The sequence below is a fragment of the Sceloporus occidentalis genome, unplaced genomic scaffold (assembly GCF_023333645.1).
Source record: "Sceloporus occidentalis isolate IW3139 unplaced genomic scaffold, rSceOcc1.0.p SCAF_1, whole genome shotgun sequence".
NCBI classification, from domain to species: Eukaryota; Metazoa; Chordata; class Lepidosauria; order Squamata; family Phrynosomatidae; genus Sceloporus; species Sceloporus occidentalis.
The window spans coordinates 31,865,741-31,883,648 of record NW_028316981.1 but is presented as its reverse complement, the minus strand read 5'-3'; the positions used below and the strand labels follow the sequence as shown (position 1 = coordinate 31,883,648).

Below are 17,908 nucleotides of genomic sequence, written 5' to 3'. Positions count from 1 at the left end.
TGTTAACTACACGCCAGTTTTGATTGTTGGAACATACAAGGACTGGGACAGAAGTTACTAACACAAGAGAGAACATAGTTTTTTGTGGGTTTTTCGGGTTATGTGGCCATGTTCTAGAAGAGCATTCGATTTCACACAAGAGAGAACACTTGTTTTTAATCCTGGTTATGCAGACATTCTGCTGCATTATATTTGCATTAGGGAGCTTTCTTTTAATTCTTATAGTTTGTCATCTGCTATCACTTGAAGTTCTCTGTATTTACTCACCAGGGTATTTAATCCATTCGTACCTCCTGCCTCTTGATTGTCTCACCAACATTATCTTATTCAGCTTTCTTTCACCCGGATCCAAGTAACTTCAAGAACAGAGCTTTGCATATCAGGAAATGTGCCGCATCAGTGATGTTCCAAGGCATACTTAATCTTTTCCAGACACATCAACTATTTGCATCTGGTACCATTTCAGAGCTACAAGCTCTAAATAAGCAAATAGCCAGCCTCACAGTCTTGCATGCATGCATACATGCATGAGGGGTAAGATGAACAAGAGACAATCCTTGGAATCAGAAGTATGAGCACAACTCACCAGTGAATTTATTTATTTTGTATACCTACTTACACTTGTGGTTATCAATTATGGTATGCCTACACCTGAGTTTACTGCAACTTTAACCAAGGTAGAATAGATAGAATAGTGGAAGAAATAAGAGCCCCAACATGTGGCCCACCAGCCATATTGCATATTCTTGAGAGTACTGCATACACCCAAATCAGTGCCTAACCTAATTCGTTTGGAACTGGGGAAGAGTTAACTTTCTACAATGTTAAATTGTACAGGTTAATTTTTGCATAAATATGCCTATTTTCCATAATATAGTTAGCTTCTGCAAGCCATGATGCAGAAGAAGTAGGTATGCAAAGCACAGAAAGTTACGCTTGAATACTCAAGCTTATGTTCCGTTTCCCTCTTATTTCCAAAATTCGTTGTTATTGTTGCCGTTGTTAACTGCCTTTTTTGGTGTAGTAATGAAAGTAATTAAATTTAATATTTATTTATTTATCAAGGCTGTCTCACAGCACAATTGTGAGCTTGAGGGTGGGGGGAAGGATAACACTTTCCTCAAAGAAGAACAGATGCTTGCTAGTAATGAGATGAATGGCCTATCATATCTAACTTGTCTCAAAATATGGTGCTATTTTCTGCAAAAAATAGAAAATAACTTGTTAGAATTATGCTTTGTTGTTATTGTTAACTGCCCTCAAGTCAACCCTGACTCATGGTGACACTGTGGATGAGATCTCTCCAAGGCCCCTTTCCTCCACTGTTCTGTCTAGGCTCTGTAAATTTAAACCTGTAACCTCCATCATTGAGTCTGTCCATCTAGTGTCTGGCCTTCTTCTTTTTCTACTGCCTTCCACCTTTCCGAGCATTATTGCCTTTTCTCATGAGTTGTGCCTTCTCATAATGTGGCCAACAGCTTTAGTTTTGCCATCCTGACTTCCGGAGGGGGGGGAGTTCAGGCTTGATCTGTGCTAGTTCCCATTTGTTTGTCTTTTTGGCCATCCATGGTATCCTCAGCACTCTTCTCCAGCACCACATCTCAAATGAGTTGATTTTTTTTGTCCGCTTTCTTCGCCGTTCAGCTCTCACATCCATACATGGTAATGGGGGATATGATGGCTTGTGCAATTCTGACTTTAGTGCTCAGTTGTATATCTTTACACTTTAGAATCTTGTCTAGTTCTTTCATTATTGCCCTTCCCATCCCTAGTCTTCTTCTGATTTTTTGACTGCAGTTTCCTTCCTGATCAGTGTTCGATTCAAGGGATGGGAACCCTTTTTTTACCCTCAACTTATCCACAGGTTAGATCAAAATCCATAATTTTGGTACAAAAACCTGCCCTCAACTTATACATGAGGTCGACTTATAGTTGAATATACTGTATAATGTCGTTTTGGAAAGAGCCTTGATCTGCTTGTGTTTTTCAGGATAAATCTGCTGAATTGCTGAACAACAACAACAGTAAAAATAATAATGATAATGATAATAATAATAATAATAATAATAATAAATTTTATTTATATCTCCTGCTTATCCCTTCAGATCAAAGCGGAATTACAAGACACATCAAAATCAAATGCTTTGGACAGCATCTTTTTTTTTTCTTTTGCAAAGTGATGGCTACTGATCTCACAAACATTGACTTGGGAGTGTTTGCCTTAATATTGCCTTCCAGCTTCAAGGGATCTTGGATGATACAGATTTTCTAGACCCATTTCAAACCGGCTTCCGGGCAGGCTATGGAGTTAAGACTGCCATGGTTGCCCTAGTCGATGATCTCCGTCTGGGCATGGACAGGGGTAGCGTGTCCCTGTTAGTGCTTTTGGACATCTCAGCGGCCTTCAATACCATTGACCATGGTATCCTTTTGGAACGCCTGAGGGAGTAGGTATCGGGGGCACTGCGCTCCAGTGGTTCCGTTCCTACCTCTCGGGTAGATTCCAGATGGTGCAGCTGGGGGACTGTCGCTCCGATAAGAGGGCCCTTACATCTGGTGTCCCTCAGGGAGGGATTTTGTCCCCCATGCTATTTAACATTTACATGAAGCCGCTGGGAGAGATCATCCGGAGACACGGGGCGCGGTGTTATCAGTATGCTGATGACACCCAAATATGTTTCTCTGTGTCTCTGACTGATGCAGTGACTAGAGATGGCATCTCTCCTCTAAATGCCTGCTTGGAGTCGGTAATGGGCTGGATGAGGGAAAACAGACTCAGCCTGAATCCAGAGAAAATGGAAGTGCTCGTGATAGGTTTCCCTGGCCCAAGGAAGGAGGTTTGTCCACCTGTCCTGAACGGGGTCACGCTCCCCTTGAAGGACTCAGTTCGCAGTCTGGGGGTGCTTCTGGATTCGCCGCTCCACCTTACATCTCAGGTGGATGTGATGGTCAGGAGCACCTGTTACCAGCTTCGGCTGATATGCCAGCTGCGACCCTACTTGGGCCGGGGGGACCTTGAAATGGTGGTACATGCTCTGGTAACCTCTCGATTAGATTTCTGCAATGCGCTCTACATGGGGCAACCCTTGTGCCAAACCCGGAAGCTTCAATTGGTACAGAATATGGCAGCAAGGCTGGTCATTGGATGCTCCAGGACCTGCCATATAACACCCATTTTGCAAGATCTACATTGGCTGCCTATTCGCTTCCGGGCGCAATACAAGGTGTTGGTTTTAACCTATAAAGCCCTAAATGGCTTGGGCCCAGGGTACTTGGAGGACCGCCTCTCCCCATATAGTCCGCCCCGCACTCGCAGATCAACCGGGCAGCATTTTTTGAGGGTTCCTAAGACGAGGTATGTCTTGTCCGCGCAAAGGGCATTTTCTACCTCAGCCCCTCAGATTTGGAACTCGCTTCCCGAAGAGCTCCGCTCTGTCTCCTCTGTAGATCTATTCAGGAAAAATCTCAAGACCTTCCTTTTCCGACAAGCTTTCCCTCATGTGTCCTAATTCCATCTTGTTCTCCCCCCAATACACAACTGTTTTTATCCAGCTAATTTTGTTGTCTTGTAAATAGTAATGTTTTTAACGATGTGCTGTACAATATGTTTTTTGGGGGGAGGATGGGGATATTTGTTGTTGGGGATATGTATTATGTTTTTTATTGTATTAATGTTGTTAACCGCTATGATCTAATGTTGGAATAGCTGTATACAAATAAATTTTATTATTATTATTATTATTATTATTATTATTTGGAAAACTCTAATGATTTTTTTAAAAAATCTGTAAGGTAAATTTGCAAGGAAGGAAAGTCAAACTCACATTTGGGTCCTGTTCAGTATGTGTAGCAACCCTACTGTGAAAACTATATGGACTTTACTATTTAGCCCTCTGGCTATTTTGCTTTCCAGCATCTCACATTCACATGCATCTGTGAACTTATGTGCATACCCCACTGCTATTACTATTTTATATTCTGCATTTTTCCTGGCAAAGCAATGTACTATGTAAATGAATGAAATAAGGGTTTGACTGACAGAGGCCTTTATTTCTCTGAGGACCTTTTGTCTATAAAATGTTCCTTCTCAATATATGAGTTAGGTGAGCTCTCAAGCTCCTGGTAACTATACTGAATAAGCTTTAGCTTTACAAAATCCTCCAGCTCCTACAGCTTTGGTGAGAAATGTGTGTCCAAGAGGAGAATTCTATCCAATAACAAACCCAATGAGAATTCAGTGTGCATGTGTGGGCGCTGGGGCAGGACTTGGGGGTTACATGTTACAGAGACATGCTGAAAGATCAGCTTGGCTTTCTAGTTGTTGCAGAAAATATGGCTCTTGTTTTCACTAACAACCCCTCCAGACCTCTGCAGTGAAGCAAGGCAAGGGGGAGTCAGGCTTTTCTAAAGAGCTCCGCAGATAAAAGACGTATTAATCAAAGAGCAAATATTGTTATAAGTTGTACTTAGGTCTGGGCATATCAGATTAATGGCTTCTCCCCCATGGCTGCCACCCCTTTTATATTTTTGTAACAGCATGCCTCTCTCTACCTGCTCTGTGTTGTTATTCTTTATATGGTAATGCATTTGACACGCTGGCCAAGAATCATGAGTTTTTCCAGACATGTACATTCTTCCTTCATATGTATGCTCCGTTGGCTAAACATTATCTCTGCTGCATAAAGTAACAGTAAGCACATTGTAAGCTCCTCTTTCCATTTTCCTCTCTCTTTTTTCTCCTTAGTAGAGTGTAGGAATGGCTATGAATTATATTCTGTGTAGTTAGGCATTAGTGGTTCTGAAGATACAGTTCTAGTTGTGTATAGCACAGATCTTGATCATCTAAACTGTATCTTCAAAACAGAGACTTCAGTTCATGACATATACTTTGTCATTTTTAATGTATTTTTTTTTTTACAGTTTTGGTGGATGAATGTTTACCATGGATTTTTTTTAATTTTTATATTTTGCCTCCCACCAAGGAGGTCAGTATTGTAATAATGATATTTTCTTTGTTAAAATTATCCAGCAATAACCCTGAGTTCTTATTTGAGTTAGAAGGGTTATTAGTAGGATTAGAAAGAGACAGCTACTGACTTACACATTGCTCATTTTCAGAGACTGGAAATACTTTATACTGTAACTCCGAGACCCTTGCTACCATGAGCACTGCTGTCTGGGGGATTCTGGGAGTTGCAGTCCCAAAATCCCCAATCTTTCCAAACTTTGCCCATTTATATGGCTGAAGATTTGAATTCAGGTCTCTACCTTTTCTGGGCTTTTTAAATGAGGCAACTCATAAAATGTCTCTTTTTCCATGATTCTAATGACATGGAAGTAGCTGCTATTATTGCTCTTTACTGCATCACCAGAGTAGCATGAGAAAACCTGACTCATATGTCTTTTCTTATTTGTGTAATAAAACATAACAAGCACATGTGCGTATATGTGCGTACATGTGTGCATGCACACATACACACTATACACATACACACACTATACATGCACACTCACACGCACACACACAAAATATATACCCCAAGCACATAAAAAGAATTATTACCTGCAGCTTATCTGTAGGAATAAAATGCATCTGTAACACTGAAGAAAACTAGTGTAGAAGGACTCAAGCAACATCTGTTTCAAAGGTGATATCCTCATATAATTGATGAGAACATCAGGAGAGCAACCATCATTTTGAGAGAAAATCTTCTCCACAAAAGACATGTGAAGTACCAATTGATAATGTATTTGATTTGTGGCTGATTTCCATCTAGCATCTCCTAGCAATTAGAGAAAGCTATCCATGGCTAATGAAATTTGAACATCTAGCTAGAGCATCAGCGATCCTCCTGTTACAGCTTTCCACCAGCCATCAAATCTAAGGAAATTGCTGGTAAAAGCTGTAAGCAATCCAGGATTACATCCTTGTGATCCAAAGCGATGCATCACCTGTAAATACTTTAAGCAGACTGTTACCTTTAGGAATACAATGATTGACAAGAACTACAATATAAACACATCACCTTCTGGTCTTATAATCTTATTTAAGTAATTGAATGCAGGCATACCGAATGTCATCTGTAGTATATGGGCAAAACTACCACAGACCTGTGTACATGCTTCAGGAACTATAAGTCTGTTGTATTAACAAGGAAGGTAGAGTAACTGTTGGCCAGGCATTTCAAATCAGAACATCACAACCTCTCCAATTTGTCCCTGTTTGACACTGAGGTGCCATCTCCTTCAGATATTTTGGCCAAAGGGGAGAATGTTTGGATTTATAGACTAAAAACTTTTAATGCCACATAGCCTCAATTTAGATGATAATATTGCCATCCACTGAAGATGCTGATAACATCATGTTCTAAACTGCCAGGTGTTATGCAATTCAGTTTTATTTTTTGGCAAGTAAAGAAGGTGAAAGCCAAAACATTTTGTCCTTGCTATATATATTATTGCATTCTGTTTGTTAATTACATCTGTCAATCGATCAGTTTTACTTGTATGACACCATGAGATCTCATGATGTAGGATGGCACACACACACACACACACACACACACACACACCATACAAGTAAAATCAATATAAATAGACAAACTATTTAAAGCAGGAAAAATAACTACAATAGACTCAAAGCATATAAAATAAGTTGACAAATTACAAACAGGTTAACTGCTGTTCAAAATCATGTTCATGCACACTTTAGGGTATATCAGTTAGGCCCTCAAAGGCATTTGTAAACAGCCATGTTTGTTGTTGTTGTTGTTGTGTGCCTTCAAGCCATTTCCAATTTATGGCGACCCTAAGATGAACCTAGAACAAGGGTTCCATGGCAAGATTAGTTCAGAAGAGGGTTTGCTTTTGCCTGCCTCTGAGACTAAGATAGTATGACTTCCTCAAGGTCACTTGTTCAGGGGGTTTCTGTGACGGAGTGAGGATGCGAACTCTGGTCTCCAGAGTCACAGTCCAACTTTCAAACCACTACAGCATGCTGGCTCTCACCATCATTGTACTTGGTGACTAAATTTAGCTGTCATTGACAACCAATTGGGCCCCCAAGAGGGGGCACAACTGGGGTGCCACAGCAGAGAAGGCCCTCTCCCAAGTCCTCACACAGTGTTTTAGTCTCATTTTGAGGGAGCCTTTTTAGAGCAGTGGTTAAATGCCTGTACTGCAAACCACAAAGTTGTGACTTCGATCCCAGGGTCTCCAAGGTCCACTCAGCTTTGCATTCTTCTGTAACTTGGTAAAATGAGTACCCAGCTTGTTGGGGGCAATTGGCTAACACATTGTAAACTGCTTAGGAAGTGTTAGTTCATTGATCAGCAGGATAGAAATGTACTTGCTATTACTATTTCTATTTTGATCTCATTGGTGGAGCACAGAAAATGGCCTCCTCAGCAGACCTCTGTCCTTTTCTACACACCCCCATTGCCTCTTCTGGAACCTGAAGTAGCCCCCCTCCAAAATGAGTGTGGTCTCACATTTCCCTGTGAGTCTGCAAATGTCAGTGAGTGTTTCCTATGAAAGCTCCAAGCAGTGAGTACAACAGAAGAAAGAAGGAGCTTGGAGACCATGGTACTACATGCTGGCAGTAATGATGTGGGTGGCATTTTGCTGTATGCAATAAATTTACCAACTTCGCATCCCATATTCAGCTTCACTTTTCTCTGCAAAAAAAAAACAAAAACAGTTGTTTTCTTTTCCACTTTGCCTCCTGGTACCACGGCTTATTTTATGACTTCCCTAAGCTTTAAATATTTTCACTGTTCGCTGACATATTCTGTAGGGATCCATATGATTAATATTCTTGAGAATGACAGTGAAATAGTACTGAGCTCCGTGAGAATAGAGCTTTTTCAAATGGGAAACATCTAGCCCTCTAACCACTCCTTGTATAGTTGGCATTGGATCTAGTGCGGCTGCTCTAGGGTTGGTTGTGGCTCAGGGACTGGCAGGGGCAATGAATATCCATGGAGCTTAATAAATTGCCTGGTATTTTGAGTTGCTCAGCATTATATTTTGAACGGTGGTGGAGATGACTGCTGAAGCCACCACTAGAACTAAAAACCAAAGACCTTCATTCAGTAGCCGATTAATTAAAGCATTCATATGAAATTGTGATCCGTTTTTTTATTTTATTTTATTTTGTTGGTGTAATAGCCACAGGCTGTGCAGAGGCTCTTTGACCAGCTAGATGCAAACCAGACATTCAGCTTGTATTTGCATCTGTGTATATTTTAAATCTGATGAAAAGCAGGAAATGGGAAAACTTGGCAACTCTCCCCAGTTTGACTTAGCAAAGCCCTTTGGCTCAGTGCATATTTGTGTTCTGTGGGCTGGAGGGAAGTTTAGGTTCAGAGGCAGTTGGGGTTAGTTTATTCATAGGCCATGTGAAGTGATGGATAAAATGAATTAAGAAAGTTTCCATGGCTGGATTCACAGGAGAAGGAGCAAGCACACAGCCTTTCTGAAGAGTGATGCTCAGATGCTACACCGCCATCTGCTATGCATGCAGGGGCCTGGTAGCTGTCACTCTAATCCTAAATATATAGGAACTGTCCAGGAAGGGAAATCTGTACATGCTCAGAGGTACTCTTTAGTAATTATATACTCTCTGTGCAAAGGATCTTGTAGCATCTTTGAGATTAACTGAAAGAAAGAGGTTGTTAGCATGAGCTTTCCTAGACTTGAGCCTGCTTCCCCAGATGCATGTTTGGAAGTCTGCAAAAGGTCATGCTTCTTTCTTTCAGTTAGTCTCAAAGGGTCCCTTTGCATACTGATTGTCTTTGAATTCTCTATACTCTCTTGTTCTGGATGGGAAGTGCTCGGTGGAATAATGGATGTTGTAAATCCAGTAATTAATCAGTTGTGTTAATACTGTGAACAAGAGTTGATTTACATAAGATTTCAGTGCTATAGAGTAACAAAAACCTAAGAAACGACCACTGTGTTTAATCTGGAAGTCATTTAAAAACATTATTTCATCACGAGTACTTTTAGAAACTACAGATGGTGAACACCATGGTAAAGCAAAGAGTTGTTTTCCTTTCCCTGCCACACATAAAGAAATGTTCCTTCTAAGATGATGTCTGACTGTGATGTCATCTAAAAACAAAGGAAGTGTCCTTTTTTCCTCTCTTTTTTTTTGCTTCAGAACAATTTCTTTTCCTCAGATGAAAATCCAGTCCCATTAACCCATCACCAAAAATACACATATGATTTTGTACTTCAGCAACTTTGATTCTGTATTCTGATACAGTGTCTGTTTCTTCAAAAAAGTGTGTACCTTTTTGGTACTCACTTTACAAAGGGATCTTGTAGTACCTTTGAGACTAACTGAAAGAAAGAGATTGGTAACATGAACTTTTGTGGACTTCCTCAGATGTATGTTTGGAGTGGAAAATCCAGATATATGTTTGTGTGTGAGAATTTAAATTCAAATTCAAAACCTTGTGAGTATGGAGATGAAGTTGAATTTTGAGGGGCAAAGGCAGGAAGAAGACTGCTGCATAAATCCAAGGAGGGTAGATAACCATATGAATGAGTACTGGAATGTAGTATGTGATAAACTGGTCAAAAGAGCCCTCATGAGGATGAGGATTAGATATTGTTGAAATGTGTGCAGTGTGCCAGGAAACCATTAAATCTGCCAAACCCATTGCTAATGCATTGTAGTCTGTGGGTGCATTCCAATTTCTGTTTCCAATCTTCCTTTATAGTTCTTTTGTTCAAGGACTGCTGTTCTGAGTTCTGAGAGGGAATCCCCAGGGAGAGTGAAGTGTTCTGCCACCGGTTTTTGTGTATTCCCACTCCTAATGTCTGGTGCAGGGACTGGCCTGTTTGCCAAATGTAGAATTCTCTGGATTCGCTACACCAAACATAACTCTGAAGAAGTATACTCAAGTCTAGAAAAGCTCATGCTACCAACTTCTTTCTTTCAGATAGTCTCAAAGGTGCTGCAAGATCCCTTTGCATGCATAACTTGTTAGTGCAAGTTAAGGTGCCACAATATTACAGTATTTAAGGCAGTTCTTGCTGACACAATTTTGATGGAGCTACTCCTGTGGAAATGGGCTTAATCCTAGTGCTGAACAAGACTAGCAATTTTTAAAAGAAACAGGAGGAGATTTTCTTCTGTGCCTAAAGCTGCTAGTTGAAACTAATTGGAGGAGTTTAAAGAGATAGTTGTCTCTCTCCTCAATGAGGCCTTTCCTGTTCGCATCACACTTTTGAGATAATCTCTCTTCCTTTTGTGTGTGTGGATTGTTCTGATATCTCCTTTCACCACATCAATTTCCATAGGCACTATGCTGAATAGTCATATCTGTCAGTAAGTAGGTTTTCAAAAGACAAGTAGCTGGCAGATGTGGAGAGGGAGAAATAACAGAATATATGATAGACATAGTTCAATGAACCATGAGGACAAGTGCTGAAAGGAGAGCCTTGTTATCCCAACAAATATATTTTCTTCTGCTTGAAATTACTTAACTGGAGATATTTGATCCTTCACCACTCATATAGAAAGTGTATTTGTTGACTCAGATAAGAGCGCCCTGCCTTCGTTTTGTATCTTCTGGTAATCTTACATTAATTGTCGATGTGTGATTTTCATTGCTTCCTCTAATTTACCACAGCCATAGTTGTGACGTTCTGTCATTGTAATGGAATTTGCCATGCTAAGCTTTCTTTTGACATTTAGCATACTGCATGTGTCCTTTTTCAGCTCAGTAATTTGAACCTGCTGATGCTCTGGCACCTTATGTGTATTTATGGGTGTTGTCAAAGGAGAAGAAAGTGGAGAGGTGTATCTGAGATCATCCATCAAATACACTCAACCCTTGGCTCCTCCTGCCATTTGCTAGCTCAATATGGGTGGTCTAGTACTCCCCCCCCCCCCCACACACACACACAAGCACAAAAAGAACAAATGTCTCCATTTACAAAACTGCTTTGGAGTGCTCTGGCAGTTTGTGAAGCACAGGTTGCTGTTGACATTGAGACACTGTACTTTACTGATCCCATTCAATCATATTGTAGACAGCTGTTTTTCCATCCCCCATGACCCAACCCCCCAAAAAAAACAACTCCTCTCCCCCCTCATTATACACACAAAAATGGAACCCATTTCCCATTAATAGTAGCAGGCAAATCCACTCCTCATATAAGCTTTGTGTTAGGCACAAGGAGTGCATCCCAGTATTAGCAGCAAAGTCCTGTTCGTGACAGCAACATCAGAATTTGACTTTTTGTCTCACTTTCCATTTTCTCTCTCTTTTTTAAAATTCTCTCCAGGAAGATTTGCCGGCACTGTAAGTGCCCACAGGCAGAGCACTTTGAAACCGTGATGCCTCTGGAAATGGAGAAGACTGTGACCAAGATGATGTTTGACTTCCAGCGAAATTCAACTTCTGATGATGACTCGGGTTGTGCCTTGGAAGAGTATGCTTGGGTACCTCCTGGGCTGAAACCAGAACAGGTGTGTTCTCTTGTTTCTTGTGGTTTCCACACATATTAATTAATGCACATTCTAAGATCCTTCACAATGTGCTAATAAACTATTCCAGGAGAGGTGGGTTGAAGGCTCTCAGAAAAGGCCCTTGAAATTACTTCATTTTGTTTTAATGTTCTAGACATGCACAGAAGACATGGTACTTGGGTGTGGAAGCATACTCATAGCCATGCACTGGCATTATAGCTGATGGTGCTTTCAACCAGCCTTGCCAAAAACCCTTAAATGAATTGGCCAGCCTGCATGGACTTGTGTTGATCATTTTTGAACCACTGCAATCTGGAATAAACAGTAATGAAGGCATCCACAAATTGGGGATAATCCTTCTATCCATTAGTGAATGTATGAGAGGTCTTTGGTCATGAAAACACTGTGTGTGTGTGTGTGTGTGTGTGTGTGTGTGTGTGTGTGTGTGTGTTGCAAGTCATCTAAGTACTTGGAGCCAAGGTGAAGCTTGTTTGTTTGTTTGTTTGTTTGGCCTAAACTTTAGGCCATAACATACTGAGCATATGGTAGTCATTTTGATGGAGTTTTCCCGGATATGTTTCTTAGTTATATTGTATTGACTGCAGTTGGATCAGGTTTGTTCCTGGAAAGAACATAATTCTAACTGTGCTTCCTTCAAGGGGACTGTGTTTATTGATTCATTTATTTTTAAAATTTATATATCAGCATTCAGTCCAAATGGCACTCAGGGAAACTTACAATAAGATCATTCTGATTAATAATACAGTGGCAAAAAGATTTCCAATAGAAGCATAACAAATACTGAACCATTGTTGTGTAGTGCTTCCAGTGTTGGACAAAGACCACAGAGATACAGGTTCAAAACCCCACTTAGCCAAAAAGTTTACTGGATACATTGAATTATTATTATTATTCAGGAGAGGGTATGTTTAAGAAGGGAAACAAAAATGTAAGTACATTGTGCCCGCATCATATGCGGCTTTCAGCGGGGAGGAAGGGGTGGCGCATCCCATAGGGAGTAATGGGGTACTCCCCCATGGCACACATGCACCGCCGCACCACCACGTGCACGAGCCCCATTCATTTAAATGGGGCTCAAGCATGCACAGAATTTGCTTTATGCAGCAGAGTCCAGGACGGATCCCCCGCGTAAAGCAAGGGTTCACTATAAATATTTGCTTGGCTAAAGGATCAGCAAAATAAATAACTCCTCTCCAGTTTCCTAAATATTGTGGGTATTGGACCTGATGCATTTCTTGTAAAGACTATTCCATTGATGTGATCACAGTTACATAGATGTGGACTCTTTCTTCATATTTAGATTTTGTCCACGTGAATTTATTGCATGAAGAAATTCACTACTATGGTACAAATTCACTACTATGGTATAAATTGCTACCTTTTTTGGGGAAGGTGATCGAGAGAGCAGTTGCTTTCCAGCTTCAATCGATCTTGGATGACACCGATTTTCTGGACCCATTTCAAACTGGCTTCCGGGCGGGCTATGGAGTTGAGACTGCCATGGTCGCCTTAGTTGATGACCTCCGTCTGAGCATGGACAGGGGAAGCGTGTCCCTGTTAGTGCTCTTGGACATCTCAGCGGCTTTCGATACCATCGACCATGGTATCCTTCTGGAACGCCTGGGGGAGTTGGGTATCGGGGGCACTGCTTTGCAGTGGTTCCAGTCCTACCTCTCAGGCAGGTTCCAGATGGTGGAGCTGGGGGACTGTCGCTCCGACAAGAGGGCCCTTACATCCAGTGTCCCTCAGGGAGCGATTTTGTCCCCTATGCTTTTCAACATTTACATGAAACTGCTGGGAGAGATCATCCGGAGACACGGGGCGTGGTGTTATCAGTACGCTGATGACACTCAGATAGTTTTCTCTGTGTCTCCGACTGATGCAGTAACTAAGGATGGCATCTCTCCTCTAGATGCCTGCCTAGCGTCAGTAATGGGCTGGATGAGGGAGAACAAACTCAGTGTGAATTGAGGGAAAACGGAAGTACTGGTGATAGGTTCTCCGGTTCCGGGTGGCGAGATCTGTCATCCGGTCCTGAATGGGGTCATGCTCCCCTTGAAGGACTCGGTCCGCAGCTTGGGAGTGCTCCTTGATTCGTCACTCCAGCTTCTCAGGTGGATGCGACGGTCAGGAGTGCTTGTTATCAGCTTCGGCTGATACGCCAGCTGCGTCCCTACCTGGACCGTAGAGACCTTGAAACTGTTGTACATGCTTTGGTAACCTCTCGATTGGATTTCTGCAACGTGCTCTACATGGGGCAACCCTTGTACCAAACTCGGAAGCTGCAAATGGTACAGAATATGGCAGCCAGATTGGTCGCTGGTATTTCCAGGTCGGACCATATAACACCTATTTTAAAAGATCTACATTGGCTGCCTATTCGCTTCCGAGCTCAATACAAGGTGTTGGTTTTAACCTATAAAGCCCTAAATGGCTTGGGCCCAGGGTACTTGGAGGACCACCTCTCCCCATATAATCCACCCCGCACACTTAGAACATCCGGGACTAATTTGTTGGAGGTCCCCATATCTCATCTTGTGAGGACCTCTCAGAGGGCTTTTGCCATCGTTGCCCCATCCTCCTGGAATAAGCTCCCTGTCGAGCTCCGCTCCACCGCCTCATTAGATTCTTTTAAAAAGAATTTAAAAACATACTTATTTCGGTTGGCCTTCTCAATTTAGTTAATTGTTTTTTCTCTGCCCCTTGTTTTCCTTTTTTGACCCCGGATTATTGTGATTTGATTGTTATTACCCTGGACATGTGTAATTTTTCCTGACTCCTGTTCCCATTTTACGTAGTAATGTTTTAACTTTTATACTGTAATTGTTTTATTTTGTATTGTAACTGCTTTTATCCTTTGTAAGCCGCCTTGATCATCTTTTTGGAAAGGCAGGGTAAAAATAAAATTTATTATTATTATTATTATTAAATATTTCCTTTCTTGGGTCCTCAGTAGTGCTGTTCATATGTGCATCCATGCTTTCCAATGGATACATGGAACAGAATAGGAATGCAGCCCCTTGTTCTTATCCTCACTCTCAAGCCACCTCAATTCCTACTATCTATAATGCTGTGTCACACAAGTGAAAAGGAAGACCTATCATTATATAATCCTTAAGGGGGCTCTGGTTCTTTTAAAGAGCAGTTACATTTGCCTACAACTTGTATATGCAGCCTTTGACATATTCCACTTAAGAGACAGGTCAGAAGGCAAGGCCATTGCTTAATGTACACATGTTTAGTGTATACTTGAGGCATGCAGAAGAGGACTTAAATCTCCTATCTCAATCTCTTAAGAAGAACATCCATAACTCTTTAATACAGGAAGCTGTAACTTAAGACCTCAGACATTAGAAGGGGAGGGCTTCTCTTCAGACAGCATGCTGTCTGAAAAGGGTTCCTAAGTGTACTTGGCTGAATACCTGCAGCAACTGCTGTATGAGTGGGGATCCAATAACCACCTTCAATTGAGCACACTTAGAAACTCTCTTCAGACTGTGCTGAATGCACAAAGATCTACAGAGAGCCTGATATATGTTGGGGACATAGTGGTCAAGGCTTGCTTGTGTACCACTGCCTCTTTCATATTCTGCATGTTCACATAAATGCTTTAATAGGCTTAAGAGGGTAGTTGTGCTTTTAATTCTTTGTCTTTTTGGATCATGGTTAAGAGAGCTTGGCTTACTTCCTACCAGTCCTATAACCAATGCATTCCATTTTTAAAACGTGTTAATGTATTATCCTGGCACTTTTCCTCCTTCCAGTAGAGATAGTTCTTCCTTAAGTCAGGAATGGGTGACTTTTTCCTCTAAATTGGGCTGCCTTGAATCTCCTGGAAGTTGCCCTGTCCTGCTACCCCTTGTGAAGTTTGAATTTTCCACTGTGGCTGCTGTCAAGGTTAGGCAGCACTTACAGCAGCCCTCGTGGTGCTGGGAACTGCCATGTCTGAAGTCTGGCCATGTTGTTGTTTCTGTTAACTTCCTTTGATTCCAGTTTTGCCCCATGGTAACCCCATAAATAAAAGACCTCCAAATCATCCTGTCCTCAACTGCCCTGCTCATCTCCTGCAGATTAAAGGCCATGATTTCTTTGATTGAATCTATCTGTCTGGAGTGTGGTCTCCCTTTTTTCCTATTGCCCTCCAGTTTACCCAGCATTACAGGATTTTTTACTGAGTCCTTTCTTCTCATGATATGGCCAAAATATGACAACATCAGTTTGGTCATCTTTGCTTCCAGGGACAGTTTGGGCCTGATCTGCTCTAGGACCCATCTATTGGTCTTTTTTAGCATTCCACAGTTTTCTCAGAACTCTTCTTCACATCTCAAATTAGCTGATTTTCTTCCTGTCAGCTTTCTTCACTGTTCAGCTCTCAGAACCCTACACAGACATGGGAAATACGATGGCATGGACAATCCTAACTTTAGTATTAAATTACACATGTTTACATTTCAGGATCTTATCTAATTCCTTTATAGCTGTGCTTCCATATCCTAGTATTCTTCTGGCAATATACAGATCTGAAAGCAGGTTCAAGGAGGTCAGTCCTGGCAGCTCCTGGTGCAAGATAATAGTACCCATTTTTTCTCCTTTGTTCATGCTCACCTAGAATACTGTGCCCAGTTCTGGACACCACAATTCAGCAAGGATATTGACAAGCTGGAAAGTGTTCAGAGAGAGGCAACCAAGATGGAAAACAAGCCCTCTGGCACTGCATCCACACAATGCAGTGCCAGAGGAGCACCTTAAAGCTGCAGTACCGCAGCTATCACACCCTTTCCAGGGCACAAAATGGATCTGCTTTTTGCGGCTCCTTTCCATGCTCTGGAAAGGCCAGATCAGTGCTGCAGTGTGCAGTTGCTGTGGCCCCGGTTTGGGGAAGATGGAGCCTTCAGGGGTGGTCTGCATAGCCCCTTAGAGACCTGGATGTGTTTAGCTTGGAGAAGGGAATACTGAGAGGTGAGATGATAGCCATGTTTAAATACCTGTCACATAGAAGACTGATCCAGCTTTTTAGCTTTTCTATCAGCTAGAACACACACTAGTGGATTCAAATTACAATAATAGAATTTCCAGCTAAGAGCTGTAAGAACTGTTTGAGAGTGAAATTTACTGTTTCAGAAAGTGATGGACTCCCCTTGTTTGGAGATCCTTAAATGGCAGCTGGATGGCCACCTTGCAGGAGTACTGTAATTGTGTGTTCTTACCTAGCAGGGGTTAGAAGGTCCCTACCAACTCTGTGATTTTTGAAGCTGAGCTACTTTTTAAGCACCTGTGAAGGACTGGGAGCTTGGTGAATATCTTGGCAGCAATAGATACTGGCAGTGTCAAAAGACGGTTCGCTCTACATCACATGACATTTGAAGGAAACAAATGAGTAACATTACTATGTTGTTAAAACAAACAACCAAAGCATATTCCCCCAAACCTCTGAAAATTCATGCTTTACTGGATGGGATTTTCCATTAATTTTCTTTCTGTTAGTTATTTTCTATGATTTACTGGAGAAATGTCCCAGTACATTAAATGGTCACTGCCTCTTAACAATCAGGACTTTTAATGACATGTATGCAGCTAGGCATTTTGCAAGTGCAAAATGTTCACATCTTTCTCATAACTTATCTCTTTTATGACTCATGCATCCCTTCTTGTGATGATTTTACATTGGGGACCCAGAGCTGAGCTTGCCAAGGTCATTGTAAAATGTGACCCATTTGGATAATTACTATAGCAGTCCTTGAGTCAAATAATTTAAGGAGACCATAAGTCTTTCTTCTCTTACTATCATGATCCTGAATTTGAACTGGATCATTTGTTTTTATTGAGAAATTTACCTCCCATTCCTGGAATGTTTTAGCATCCCCTCCTCCTCCCTCCTAAAAACTGTAAATGCTATCTGATTAAAGAAAGCAGAGTTGCCTCCCATTCTGATGTCTTTCTGTATATGCTATGTAGTAATGTACTGTTGAGAATTTGGCTCCTTACATTATGATTATTCCAAGCTGAAGCTTGTAAATTCAGAGGTAACATGTCTTTTGGCAATCCTGACAAACTGTAGCTGTTTTATTTCTGCCTATGGAATGAATGAAAAATGGGACAAAGTGTATAGCTTGGAGGAGCTCCCATGTCCTTATTTATAGAACTAATAGGAATGTTGATGAATTCAGTGTATTAGTGTTTTATTGATTGTATTTTGTACTATGTGTCATTTTAATGATGTAATCCCGCCTCGATCTGTGGGAGAGGCGGGAAATATAAATAAACTTTATTATTATTATTATTACTTAGATTTTCCCTTGTTATTTCCTCTCCTAGGCTGCATCTCCCCTCCTCCATTTGCCAACACCCTCCAAAATAATGTTGCCAGGTTGAAAACTGGAAGCAGCTCTTACATCTTTAATG

General features: G+C 41.3%; 1 protein-coding gene across 4 annotated transcripts in view; it reads left to right on the top strand.

The window, feature by feature from the left end:
* Positions 1 to 17,908, top strand: part of LOC149321292 (prickle-like protein 2) — a 364,893-nt gene that overhangs the window by 241,395 nt on the left and 105,590 nt on the right. For 2 of the 4 annotated variants that reach the window (XM_089519000.1, XM_089519001.1), the window contains one exon: positions 11,302 to 11,485. In XM_089519000.1, coding sequence (XP_089375126.1) covers positions 11,302 to 11,485 — 184 coding nt within the window. The remainder of the gene's footprint in view (positions 1 to 11,301; positions 11,486 to 17,908) is intronic. The other 2 variants (XM_089519003.1, XM_089519002.1) reach the window with 1 other exon arrangement.